The 13194-nt window shown below is 32.4% G+C and overlaps 2 protein-coding genes across 4 annotated transcripts in view; one reads left to right on the forward strand and one right to left on the reverse strand.

The window, feature by feature from the left end:
• Window positions 1-3493, forward strand: part of LOC106466320 (protein transport protein Sec23A-like) — a 33656-nt gene extending 30163 nt beyond the window's left edge. For 2 of the 3 annotated variants that reach the window (XM_013926592.2, XM_013926591.2), the window contains exons 19-21: window positions 2034-2099; window positions 2997-3011; window positions 3202-3493. In XM_013926592.2, coding sequence (XP_013782046.1) covers window positions 2034-2099; window positions 2997-3011; window positions 3202-3291 — 171 coding nt within the window. In that variant the 3' untranslated portion in view covers window positions 3292-3493. The remainder of the gene's footprint in view (window positions 1-2033; window positions 2100-2996; window positions 3012-3201) is intronic. The other variant, XM_013926593.2, reaches the window with a different exon arrangement.
• Window positions 3494-3721: 228 nt separating this feature from the next.
• The window catches only part of LOC106466321 (calcineurin B homologous protein 1-like), a 14822-nt gene continuing 5349 nt past the window's right edge, over window positions 3722-13194 (reverse strand). The window contains exons 2-5 of the mRNA XM_013926594.2: window positions 9220-9292; window positions 6491-6681; window positions 5663-5766; window positions 3722-4411 (exon numbers count right to left, since the gene is read on the reverse strand). Of these exons, the coding sequence (XP_013782048.1) occupies window positions 4277-4411; window positions 5663-5766; window positions 6491-6681; window positions 9220-9292 (503 nt within the window). The 3' untranslated portion in view covers window positions 3722-4276. The remainder of the gene's footprint in view (window positions 4412-5662; window positions 5767-6490; window positions 6682-9219; window positions 9293-13194) is intronic.

Below are 13194 nucleotides of genomic sequence, written 5' to 3' on the forward strand. Positions count from 1 at the left end.
ATATTATAAAGATTTCGCATGTGAAATTTGAAAATTTTTTGGTGCACAAAAGTATTTTTAATCTTAAAATGAAAATTACTTTGCATGTTGGATAGGCAACAGGTGAAAAGAAAAAAAATACATGAGAAAAACATTGCTTTACAAACCTTAAGACTTAATAAAAGTGTTTGATATTTGGCAATTCAAAGCATTGTAATGTTTACTGATAATCTGCCAAATTTTAACATTTGCTTATTAATTTAAAAGTTATAGCATGAAAACTATAACAGGCACAAAATGGTTATGAGGTTGGTCGCAGGGACTGAGCCTGTGCTGAGAGTTAAGAAACATCCATTCAAAGCATGCATAATTTTTCCACTTGCTTTTGGATTTAAACTCATTACCAGATTTACATAACTTTAATGTGATATACACTACCTTTCAAAAGTATGGAAACAGACACATTTTTGCAGATAAAATGTACACACATGTAGTTACAATCAAATAATTGGTTTAATATAATAGCAGTAAGGAATAACATGTATAATTGAACACATTCAAATACATCATGTAAGTATTTTCAGTTAAACATTAGATTCATTAAAAATAGTAACTTTTTAATGACAGCTTTGCAAATTTGTTGCACATCATCAGTCATTCTGCCAAATTATTCATGTTGGGGCATTCCAGGCTGTAGGAATGTAATGTCACAGTTACATGACATGTTGTCAGTTTCCACTTCTGTTGCTTTCATACCCTAGAGTTCAGTAAATGAAAAGTCTGGTGAAACCATGTTTTGTTGTTCCTTTGATGTGGCCTCACCATAGTTTATATGTACACTTTGAATCATATGCCTGTTGAAAATTTAAATTTGGACAATTGAGTGTTATGCTTTATAGAATATTGTATCCTTAGCCCCAAAACCTTCCCCAACCACAATCTCCATATTTAACTGTACAAGCTTTTCGGGATATTTCTTGTATAAAAAAGGGGAATGAAGGCTGCCTAGAAGGTTCACCTGTTTTTACCACTCATACCATTATACGGTAGTGTTGTCTGACTGTCACTCAGTAGACACTAAAATGGAGTCACATAAGAGACACTTAATGTTGCAGTTTGTACTGCCATGATGTCAGTAAAACATGCACATGCCACGAAACACGAAGAATTATGCATTATGTAGGCTATAACATAGAATGACATATGAACTTCAAAAGCAAGAAATAAAAATAATTGTTACTCCAATTTTGGTTTTATTTACTCTTCAAACAGAACATTTTTAGGGACCCTGCAGAAGTACACCTAGTATTATGGTATATATTGGCCACTTTGTTTAATTTAATGTTTAAGTGAAAATTAGTTGCATTTATGTGTCCAGTTACATAATTTAGTGTTTACTGGTATTATAACTTTGACTATGTCTGTTCATATTCATAGCTCATATAAATATTTGTTTCAAAGTAATAAATATTAAATAGTAGAGGTTCGGAATTTCTTTACTATTCTTGTTATTACACTTTCTCATATTAAGTAACATGGCATTGCATAATTTCATTTTGACAAGTGTATCTTGCAAAATAACTATTGTGTGGTCCATATAAAAGGCTTCCTTCTCCCCCAAACTGTTACTTTTGCTGTTTGTAATGGTTAATATGTGTGCTAGTTATTGTAGCTAAATGGTTGTCTTGGTCACCTTCTGTGATTTTTTAGTAGATTGACTTTGTGAAGTTTTGAAGAGATGTATATTATGCCACAATGTTGTGAAAATTTCTGTTAATCTGAAAATGTGTGTGTATTTAACTATTAAAAAAAGGCCAATTTCAAGTAAAAATTACTTCATACTCTGTATTATTTTGTTAGTTTCCTTTTTAATTGGGCTGGTGAACAGTTATTATTAAATTTCCACAATTGTTTTTACTTTATGAAATATTGCACATCTGTAAAAAGTGACCTTATTCTTTATTTCATTGATACATAATAAAATTTTTTAAATGTTGCATTACCCAATCAAATTTATTATTACTTATTGTTCAACAATTTCCACAATGTTTCAGGCAAGATTTTTACTGTCTAAGGTGAATCCTTCAATTACTCACAACAATATGTATGGATGGGGTCAGGTGAGTGAACTTTGTATTCTTAATAGTTGCATTTTTCTATAAATAGATATGCTAGAATTATATCCATCTATTACTTCTCCTTGAGTTTATATAATGTTTTTTTTTATTTGAAATCTCTGCTTAAGGTTTACATTTACTAGATTTTTACTTGGCTACAAAAATATCAAAATATTTCTTTTTTTTTTTTTATATTTCATTTAAGCATTCACGTCTTATGATGTGGTATTAATACATACACCCAATGTATATTAACCGATTAACCAGACTGGACTGTGCTCATAATGACCAAGTACCATTTTGTTTTCAGCTGTAGTTAAATGTAAACTATCATTTGTATGTTCATTGAGCATTTTGTGAATGTTGTAACCTTGCTTATAAAACTTATTATACTATAAATGTTTTTCTTAGTTTAACTGTTCATATGGAAGGAAATATTACAAGTTGTATGCTTTAAAATTGATACCTGTTAAATTGTGCTTATGGCACTTGAAAATATTCACGACTACTGGAGCCTGAGAATAACTGATGTTACGTTTAGTGTCAGTGCAAGTCTGCACAACAGCTGTGTAACTTAGTTGCACTGTTGTATTTTTTTGACATTTCATTGACCATAAATGTTTTAAATTGCCCAGTATTTTGATGCTTTCAAACAATGCAGTTGTCACCCATCTGAAAGGAAGAAGCACTATACAATTTTGTGTATCATTCTGGTTCATATACCATGTAATTAAGACTTTACACTGGTCAGTCTTTTCTAATGTGAACACACCACTCTCATAACAGCTTTAGTAAGTTTTTGCTGGTTGATATTAATTATATATGATTAATCTTGTCTTTAATATGTACTGTATAATAATTGTATTGTTTCCTATTTTTCATGCCACTTGCCCATCAAAGACTTCGTATCAAACGGTATATCCTTTTTATATTTTCTTCTATGTTGGTGGTGGGTGCATGTGGTATTAGTCTGTAATTGCTTAAAATTTAAATGTTAGAAATTTGTTTATATGCACTGATGACATATTTGAAAACAAACTAAATTTTCTACTATACAGTGAAAAAATAGTAAGATTTGGAAAGTAATAGAAATTATCTTTTTTAGGAGAGTGGTGCTCCTGTCCTTACAGATGATGTCAGTCTTCAAGTTTTCATGGATCATCTCAAAAAGCTGGCAGTATCAAGTTCAGCTTAAATGTTACAAAATGTATTTATGAAACGAATATACTTTGTTTTGATAATTTTCCTTTCCCTCCTTAGCAAATTTTGGTGTCAAATGTATATTCTCTAAGCACTATTATTATAAAGGTTTCTAGCAACAGAATGACGAAGTGTAGTTGAAAAAATTTGATGCATGTTCCTAAATTCAAGGAATAAAACAACAATTGTAACATAACAATATTCGTACACCTGATATTATTGAACTAGTTTATGTTTACATAAGACCTGGGCTAATAATAATTTTCATATATACAGAATACCAGTACAGTATCTCCTATGTTATAATTTTATAAGCCTATATCCTTTAAGTGCAAATAAACATACATGTAGTTTATCAAAAGAGGAATGTCCAATATTACTCATGAGTTGTAGGTTGAAGTGGAAATACTGCATGTACTTCGTTTCACAGTTTACTATACAGAAATAGTTACAGCCACTGTTATAACTATGTCTTATTTATCTACAGAAGTCAGGAAAAATTGACTGAAAATCAGTTTCTATACAAGGCAACAATATATACAAAACTAAGTAATCCATCCACTATACTCCAAATTTATCACAAAAAACTATTTAAATTGTACTTCAGCATTTTGTCTTGAAGTTGCAAGTTTTCAATAATTGAAATATTTCTGATGTGACAAATGCCACTTTCACTTCCCTACAGCACACCCTCTGTACAAAGAAATTACTTCTAAAGGAGAATCACAGAAGGAATAATTTAGGTTTGTAGATTCAAAGCATAACGGCCTTGTTGTCACAATAAACTCCCTCAGTAAATGGCATAAAGATAAAACAACTTGCATACAGTGTGAATAGGTCATAGATTTTTAAGTCAAACTATAACTGTGTGTAAAATGTGCATTCAATATTTCTGATAAAAACAATATGAATATGTTGTGTATTCTACAGCTTGGTGTTGGGATTGTAACTGAATCTCTGCCAGTATACTTTAAAACATTTCAGTGAAGAAATCGAATGCTCATTTTCTCTTCTATGTCAGTTCTCTCCAGGGTGGCACAGAACTCCTCAAATGAGATCAACCTGTCTCCATCTGTGTCTGCCTCCATTATTGTTCTATCAGCAATACTTGCCAACTGAAAGAATCAAATTAAAGCATTTGAAAATACACCACTTCACTCAATGTATTTTTGATCACATATGGTAATATTACATTTGTTGTCAACATGCTGTTTTATTCTATACAGCAAGTGGTAACACTAGAAATAGTTCATCTTTCCAGATATATTAAAATCATCAGTAGATTTTAATCATTAAGCTAAGGCTTGGTACAAATCACTTTCTAGGATTAAAATATTTTATTATTCATTTAACTTTCACAGAAATGGTGAAAGGTTAACTAGTGGAAACTGGATAATTATACTGACTTGGAAAAAATATATATTCGGTTCTAGGACATTTCGCTACTGCTCAGCTATGTATAAATGACTCATTATAGCTTTACAATGATTCCAAGAAAGCCCAAATCTTTCATCATTTTAAGTAAAATGTTTTACAACATAAGAGCCTTGTTTTCTTAATAAACTAATATTGAAGAAATATTTTTATTTTATGATCTTAAAGGAGATTATGACAATTGTCAGGTAGTGAAATACCCTAGTAACAAAAATACCGGTAGTGAGCTGACCAGCCACCAAAATATTCAATGCAAGTTCTTTTAAAATTTTTATGGCCATTGTAGTAATGGAATGGTTCTCACCTTCTAAAGTATTGTGGGAAAGTCCTTTGTAACTGACAGTTTACTAAATATTGTGTGACACAATGTTAATTTAACTTCTAGTTGCCCATTTGAAGTTGTTTCATTATATGGCAGATAATACAGCATAGAAAGACTGATCTTAGCGGTTCCATGTCTATCTTCTGTGCTTATCTGTTTATGGCATATACACTGCCTCTAATGTATTTACCAGCTAGGTAGATAAATAATGGGCACTGTTGATAAGGGAAAGACTATTTAGTAGAGATTCTTTTGTTATTAATAATAAGGAACATGTACATTCTTGCAGTATAAAAGGTTTGAGAGAAATAATAGTGTTAATCAGTTTAGATTAAAATAAAATTTCTGCTAAAGTAAATAATAACTTTATATCCTGGATTTACTTTCATTGTTGTCTGTAGTTATTTTGCTTCTCTATTGGTCATTTTTGTTCCATATTTAGAATTTAACATCTAATAACTTGAGATTGTCTACATCTTTATTATAGACATTACTGATATTTACCTTAAAAATATAGCTTCAAGAAAGCTGTGATGCTAATAAGTTAATTTACCCATGTGAATCTGTTCTCAACAATCCACTCCCTATATACCAATGTTTCTCTACCCACCTGCTCTTCAGATATGTCTACTCCAACCAACATGTGGAGCACAGCCAGGAGTTCATCTCTAGATATCTTATCATCATCATCTAGGTCATACATCCTGAAAGCAACTAGACATGCCAAACACAAATTTCATCAATAAATGCAGTTTCTTAATTTCATGCATTGTATCAACTTAGAAAGTGCTTATAAAGTTATTAAATAGTAAACAAAAGTAGAAGTTCATTAAATTAACTGCCATCAAGTTATTTTTTTATTAATAACAAATGTATGGTTTGATTTGTTTTGAATTTTGTGCAAACCTACTATATGCCCTAGCCATCCCTCATTTGACAGTGATAGACTAGAGGGAAGGCAGTTAGTCTTCACCATCACATAATGCCCCCACAGCTGAAAGGGCAAGCATGTTAGATGATGGGGATTCAAGCACCCTAACCACCAGGCCCAAATTAATTGCTATTTTGTAAAATAATAATGCGAACAATGTACCTAATAGATAGCTAACAAACATCTAGGTATTTTGCAAACTATTTTTGTTTTTCACTTGTTATCCAAATAACATTAAGGTAAAATTAATGAATTATGCAATATTTGCAAATCAATTCTAGTTTTTAAGAGGAAAACCTATGAATAAACAGGTGTTCACATTCTGAAAACTTGTACATCAGTAGATACTGAGCTGCATTCAGATTAGAATTTTAAAATTTGTTCTTCATATTCTGATATTAAGCTGCTTAACCTCAAATAAAAATTTCTAATAGCTGTAGAATATCTTTGAATGTCAAGGTCAAACCTTAAATTACGAAGTTTCTGTAAAGATAAAGTTATTCTCACATCTCAATTTCTCCTCTCGACTATTTAATTTGTCTTTTTCACTCTCCTTTATCCTTCGAAACCTGGACAGAACTCTTACAAACTGTCTAAAGTTGATTGTGCCATCTAGGGACTCGCTGAAGAAGGCATGGACAATTCGATCTCCCAGAGGATTTATAGCCAGCTCTGGGATCCTAAGGAAGTCTTCTCGGCTGAAATAGATTAACAATAATTGTGTTTTTCCTCCTTTTCTGTTAAATGTAATGAGATTTGTGCTTTAGAAAAAAAAAAATCAAAATACCTATTGTATGTTATGCTGAAGACTGGTGTCTCAGTGCAATGGAGATAATTATTTATTAACATATTTTGGTATTTATTGGCTTAATTCAAAATTTTTTCTTATACAAGGATGTGATTTTAATATTTTGGTGTTTATTTTTTTCCATGAATAAATATCTTTTAACCCACTTAATTTTAAGTGGGTGTCAATAATAGGTTCATTATCAATTTTATTTATTTTTGCACTAGTTCATTCCATTGGAGCATGATAAGCTAGCTGATAAAATACACAACTTAACAGGTTTAACGACAAATAGTTTTCCAGTGTTCAACAGTTTGTAGTATTCCTGATTCATGCCTTATTGAATGTGTTATTTTTGGCATGTTCATAATTAATATATCAGTTATATGCAACAAATTAAAAACACTGAGGTATGTTTTTAGTATGAAAGAAATACTTTAACTGATCATAGATTTTTTTTAAAAAGTTACTGGCTAAGCCTATGCAGATGTTTAAAAATTCAGGAAATTATAATTCAATTATATTAGTTTTCTTCCCCATGATTTAATGTCTGTCATTTTTCATGATTTGTATAAATGTACAAATATGTAGATATTAGATATACCTAGGTTATTAGTATGCCAGTACTTCATTTCATCAGTACAGAGCAAAGCCCAGGAAGGAGACATTCCATGTAACACGTGACCCTTGACCAAAACTACAGCCTTCTCACAAGTGATACGCTATGTTACTTAAAATTATCAATCATACTCTCACTAGATGTTATATCTTCTTCTTAAGTATCATCAACTGGTTTGTGGCACTTTACAAGATTTTAAACTTGATATTTCTGGCTGTCCAGAGTAAACAGGACTTAATAATTTCACAAATCCCTCGGTCCTCTGGGGCATAATGTCAGAAATTGTCATAGTCTGACATGTCTTTTAATACTGTCCGACATTCGGTCTGGCATATCTTCATGTAGACTTACCATAAGTTTCCTAGAATATGTAGAGTTTCTGTGATTTTCTCGGTTATTTTCAGATGATTCTTTATGAGCATTTACTCATCTTTCTTTTGAGACTGCAGTACATGCTTTTTTTTTCCCCCATATAAAGAAATCATTGTTACGTTTCCCTCAGTTAGCTGATGACTTTTAATGCAGCCAATGAAATTCACTATAAGAAAACTCACTCTGTATTCTATTGATTACAAATGGCAGTGTTGCCAATTAAGTACACCCCTGGAGTTAAATGAAAATCTTCGTCAGCGAAGAATGGAAATATCAGTAAAGAGAAACGGAAAATTTCTGAAACTACGAAAAAGCCTCAAACATTTCAGGATAGCTAGAAGAAGGGTCGAGAAACATGGCTTACTTTTGATGAAGAGTGATGTGTTAAGAAGTGTACTGTTTGTATCAAGATTTTTGGCAATAGTGTTAATCCCAGGAAATCAAACAAAAGCATGCCTTCATTCTTTATCCAACTGACCAGAGGAGGAGAACAACCTACAGAAGGAAGATCATTGTTGAACCATCAACTTCATCTTTGCCAGAAGATATATCACTTAACTTTCCTTAGCAGGAAACTGAAGCAACTGCTGTGGACACCTCATCATTAGTGTAGGAGCAAAATATTTTAACACCTACACAGGAGGTGTCAAACTGTACAGTGATAATGACAGTGCCTCAGATACAGACACTGAAGTGGATGAGAGGAAAGAGGATGTGTGGTTTCAATTTCAGAGGGAAATTGAGTTAGAATATGAATACAATTAACACCTGAACTGAATTTTTGACTTTAAGTCTTCTGTGATATTACTACACTCAGGCTGCAATCTAATGATTATCATTACCTATTAAAACGAAAAATATTCTATAATATCAATTTTATTATTCAGTCCACCAAATTTTCAATGACTTGTGAGCTGAATATCCACCAGAACTTTTACAATTTTGTGAAACTCTGATTTAATCAGATGTCTTTAACAAGTTGGTGCTTTGGTGTTTAAGCCCAGAGGCCTAATAGCTTTTAAGAATATCCTGCTTTTGTTCCAGTCCATAACAAAGACATTTTGCTTTCATTGGACCTTGAAATGAACAGGTAGTGTTAGTATTTGCATTACTTTCTTGTCAGTTAATGCATCTGTTGGTGCCCAAAATCTAAGTTAAAAGAAAATCAGTACACAAATAGAAACACTTTTCCATAAACAAGTGTAAGGAGATGACAAGGTATGCATCAGCTAGTGTCCCCCTCTGTTTATTTTTTTGTTTCTAGAATGTTCTTAAGCTTTATAAACCTAAGACCTAAATAAAGAAAGAATTCTTAAAATTGATATCTATATATTTTTCACTGTCAAGCATTATTAATTCGTGATCTTAGCAAGCCAAGATAGATCATAGTTAAACATACTGTTCTTGCTTCTAAATGTTAGTATACACTTCCATCATAGTAAATACACTAAACTTTACCCGAGCGTTCCAGTGTTCATCTTATCCAAGCTTGTAAATCGGCCATAAAGTCGAGAGATTTGGTTCTGCGTAACTGAATAGAAAAACAATTATTAGTCACACAAACTTGTACATCATCCGTCACAAGTCTAGTATACTTTTTTTGGTTAACCTCTAAAGGTAAGAAACGACTTTAAATAGTGGGGCAACTTTCAGAAATTGTTAAGACTAAAATTTGTCGAACTGGAGAATAGAAAGTGTAAATGAAGAAAACTTTAAGACTCCTCACATGACATGAAATCATTATAAATGGGTTTCTAAATAGTACGTTGTACAAATGTACTATCTACAAGGCAGCAGGTTATCATATTTTCGTAATATTATAGTTACTTCTTAGGAAGATTTATTATCTATTCATTTGTTTCTCATTTATTATATAAGCCAAAAAAAATATGAACTGATCCATTTCGAGGAAATACTTTTTCTATTCTTGAACTATATTGTGCGGGGGGGGGGGGGGACCACGATTCGAACGACAGTTAATTTTGCCATTTTAAACAACCAACTTCGAAAGTATTCATAAACAGTATAAAAAAAAACTAATTTGATCAAACTGTCAAAATTTTCGAAACTGCATATATATATATTAAGAAAGCAACAAAAAGTTATTATAGCCTACGACACAGCATTCAGAAATTAAAATCGTCTTGATTACACTATGAAACCAAAGGATAATATTAAAATAAGCTTCTAGAAGAACTTAAAAACTGGTACTTTTCTTAGTTCATTATCAGGTAGCATATAGTATATATTAAATACTGAATCTAGTTCATCGTATATCAGGCTCACTTTACACTACACAAGTTGTAATCACACTAAAATGGTAACTGGAGTCCATTACTTGCTAACATCTAGTTCTTTCAAATTATTGCGAAATTATAACTTACGGGTAACAACAATCTGAAGTGACCAGAGGACTATATATAGTTAGAAGAACACCTGCTAAAAGTTCGAAGTTAAACATGCGAGTTTTTGTTCCCAAGCTTCTTGTACGATCATGATATTTCATGTTATATATTCTCAACTTAGATTCGAACCAATAAAAAAAACACTCCCTTTAAACTTAAAATATGAAACTCGTTTTAACAATAGATGCGAATGTAGGTCATGAATACAAAGGGTGTTTCAAAGTTTGAAAAGGCCAACTACGTTCGCTACTATGTGTGTCATAACCTTATATGAGTGAAATTTCTCAACCTTTTAGGTTGAACTGTTTTTAGCCGAAAGTGGGTTAATTGTGCCATAGTAGAATATCAAGTTTTTAATTGTATCTAATTTTCTTATTATTCTGAACTATAATCTCTACTTAAATTTGATTGTCAGCCATATTAATATACATTACCAACGTTGTCAAGTTACAGCAACTAATGATCTAATTCAGGGGTTCCCAAACATTTTAGCTTCACCTCCCCTTCCCGACTGAGAACCGTTATCCAATGGTTAAAAATACACAAGAGCATGTTAATTCCTACCCAATATGGCTTTAATCCTGATAGTGACCTGTAAATTACGCCGTCTCACTTCTGGTATGTTTCTTTTCATTGCCAAATCACATGACCCATATATATAGTCCCTTTAATTGTTCAAGTTATTACAATCTAACTTTTTTAAACATGCAAAAAGTAACTCCCAGTGTAATCTACGCTACGATAAAAAAATAAACCAATTTAACGTATGTTGTCAAACTAAGTTAAGAGTAAAACACGTCAAATATTATAGAACTTTTATATACGAATGTTTAACCCTCAAAATATTTTTGTGTACCTCATCTTAGAGGGTGACCCTGTCACGAACAAAGTCAAGGACCCAGGTGTAATTTGATGCATAAGTTACAAAAAAAAACTTATATTTGAAGAGACGGACCACAGATACTTCTCAGGTTAATCTTAAGATACTGCATTTAGGTTCTCTAAACTTCAGACGCCACCGTATACGATACATAAGCATATATTTTTAAGAAAATGCGGTTTAAAACGTGTTTTTATGGTTTCTTTAAATATTAAAAAAAAGGGCATATTAACCCAATTCTATTGTTCGGTGGCACACGTGTTACTGGCTAATTCTAGGAAAAGGAAGCTGTTGCTAATTTGATAATCGACACTTAGAATCATCCACGATATGTATATGTAGCTTCGTGCATGACTGTCCTAATAGTTGGTGTGACCTGGCATTTTAGTGGTTTATTCAGACTGCTGTACATGTATTTACACTAAGCAAGTTGAAGCTGCGATTATCCCGAGTGTTGGGAAATATTCCCGAATGATTCTTACAGAAGTGTCTTAAAATCTGAGTTTAGAACTTGAATCAATGCCGACTGCATATTCCGAAATCGGCAGACTGTGGATTCGAGGTTCTGTGGTTCGCGTCCCTTTATCGCCAAAACAAACAAGAAAATCGCACTCCGTACTTTGGGGTCGTGGGTGTGTTATAAAAGTGACTGTCAATTCCCAAGAGCTGTCGGTGGGAGGTAGAGACTAGCTGCCTTCCCACTTAGATAATTACTTGTAAATTATGGACGGCCAGCACAAATCACTATCGCTTTTGCGTGAATTTCATAAAACATTACGAAACCGGCTTAAACGAAAAAATATGTTGCTCTAATTCCATTTCTCAGTTTCTTATAGAGAAAAGCTGACTAAGCGCGCTGTTTTAGGTTTAGTTTTTATTTTACAATGACGAAGTATTCTAAAAATTGAAAACTCCGGCCCTCGTGCAAATACATTAACATTCACAGAAGAGAAATAGCGTGAACATTAAAACATATCCAGACAGCTGCCCCCCCCCCCCTAAGGTAAAGACCGAAAACCGATGATGAACTGAAGCGGTGATTACAACTTGTCAGGGCCGGATTAAGGGCTTTGAGGCCTCGGAAAAATTTTGTAGGAGAAGGGCCCCTCAAAACTGAATTTTATATACAAGTCAAGTCTAATTCAACACTATCCATTACAGTTTGAGTAATGCACAAACAGAAGCGATGGATAGATATAATACTAATTCTAATATTTATAATAAAACGATGACAACAAATTTTATATATCATGTTGTTAAAACACCGAGAAAATATTCATTAAAAAAGTTAAGGGCATGTTAATAAAAAATTACAAAATACGTTTATACCAAAGAAAAAGAAAAATATAAATCTAATTAAAAATTAAGCTAATAAAAATTATTTTCACGATCTATTTTAAGATAACCCATAGTACATACTTGGAGAATAAAAAAAGTCCCTAACCTACTTGCTTTGTTTTAAGCACGAACTTACACTGGGCTGTCTGTATGTATACCAATTGAAATTTACAAAACAAAAAAGTAACAAGCATTAGGAGCTTAAATATTTCATTTCATGTTCGGACATTCATCATAACATGGAGTATTATTGTTTGTATTTAGTAGCATGAACCACTGACTTGCGCAGTTGATTATATATATAATGTCTGTGCTGCACCCATCACTGGTATTGTGACCAGTTTGTAGCGTCATAAGCCTTTATATTTGCCGCCGAGACACTCAACCAACTAGTTTTTAATTAATCGTTTTCTGCTTTATGCGTACCAATTGAAATTAGCAGCTTTGACATAATCACATAATTACGTTACAAGTTAAATCCCATAGAAAATCCTGTCATGTTGTAAATGTTCCATTTCATGTTTGGGCGTTCATCATAACATGGAGAGTATTATTGTTTGTATTTTGTATCATGACTCATTGTCTTGCGCAATTATTTTGTGTGTACAATGAGTGGTCACAAGTTGTTCCAAGAAGATGGTGCACCGTGTCACACTGCTAGAAACACCCAAAAGCGGCAGGCACAAAAAGGTATCCAGAAGCTGCCCTGGCCGAGCCAATCTCCTGACATGAACCCCATCGAAAACCTCTGGGCTATACTCGACCGGCAAGTCAAGAAACAACAACAACAACAAAAAAAAAAAAAAAAAA

The sequence above is a fragment of the Limulus polyphemus genome, unplaced genomic scaffold, assembly GCF_000517525.1.
Source record: "Limulus polyphemus unplaced genomic scaffold, Limulus_polyphemus-2.1.2 Scaffold2220, whole genome shotgun sequence".
NCBI classification, from domain to species: Eukaryota; Metazoa; Arthropoda; class Merostomata; order Xiphosura; family Limulidae; genus Limulus; species Limulus polyphemus.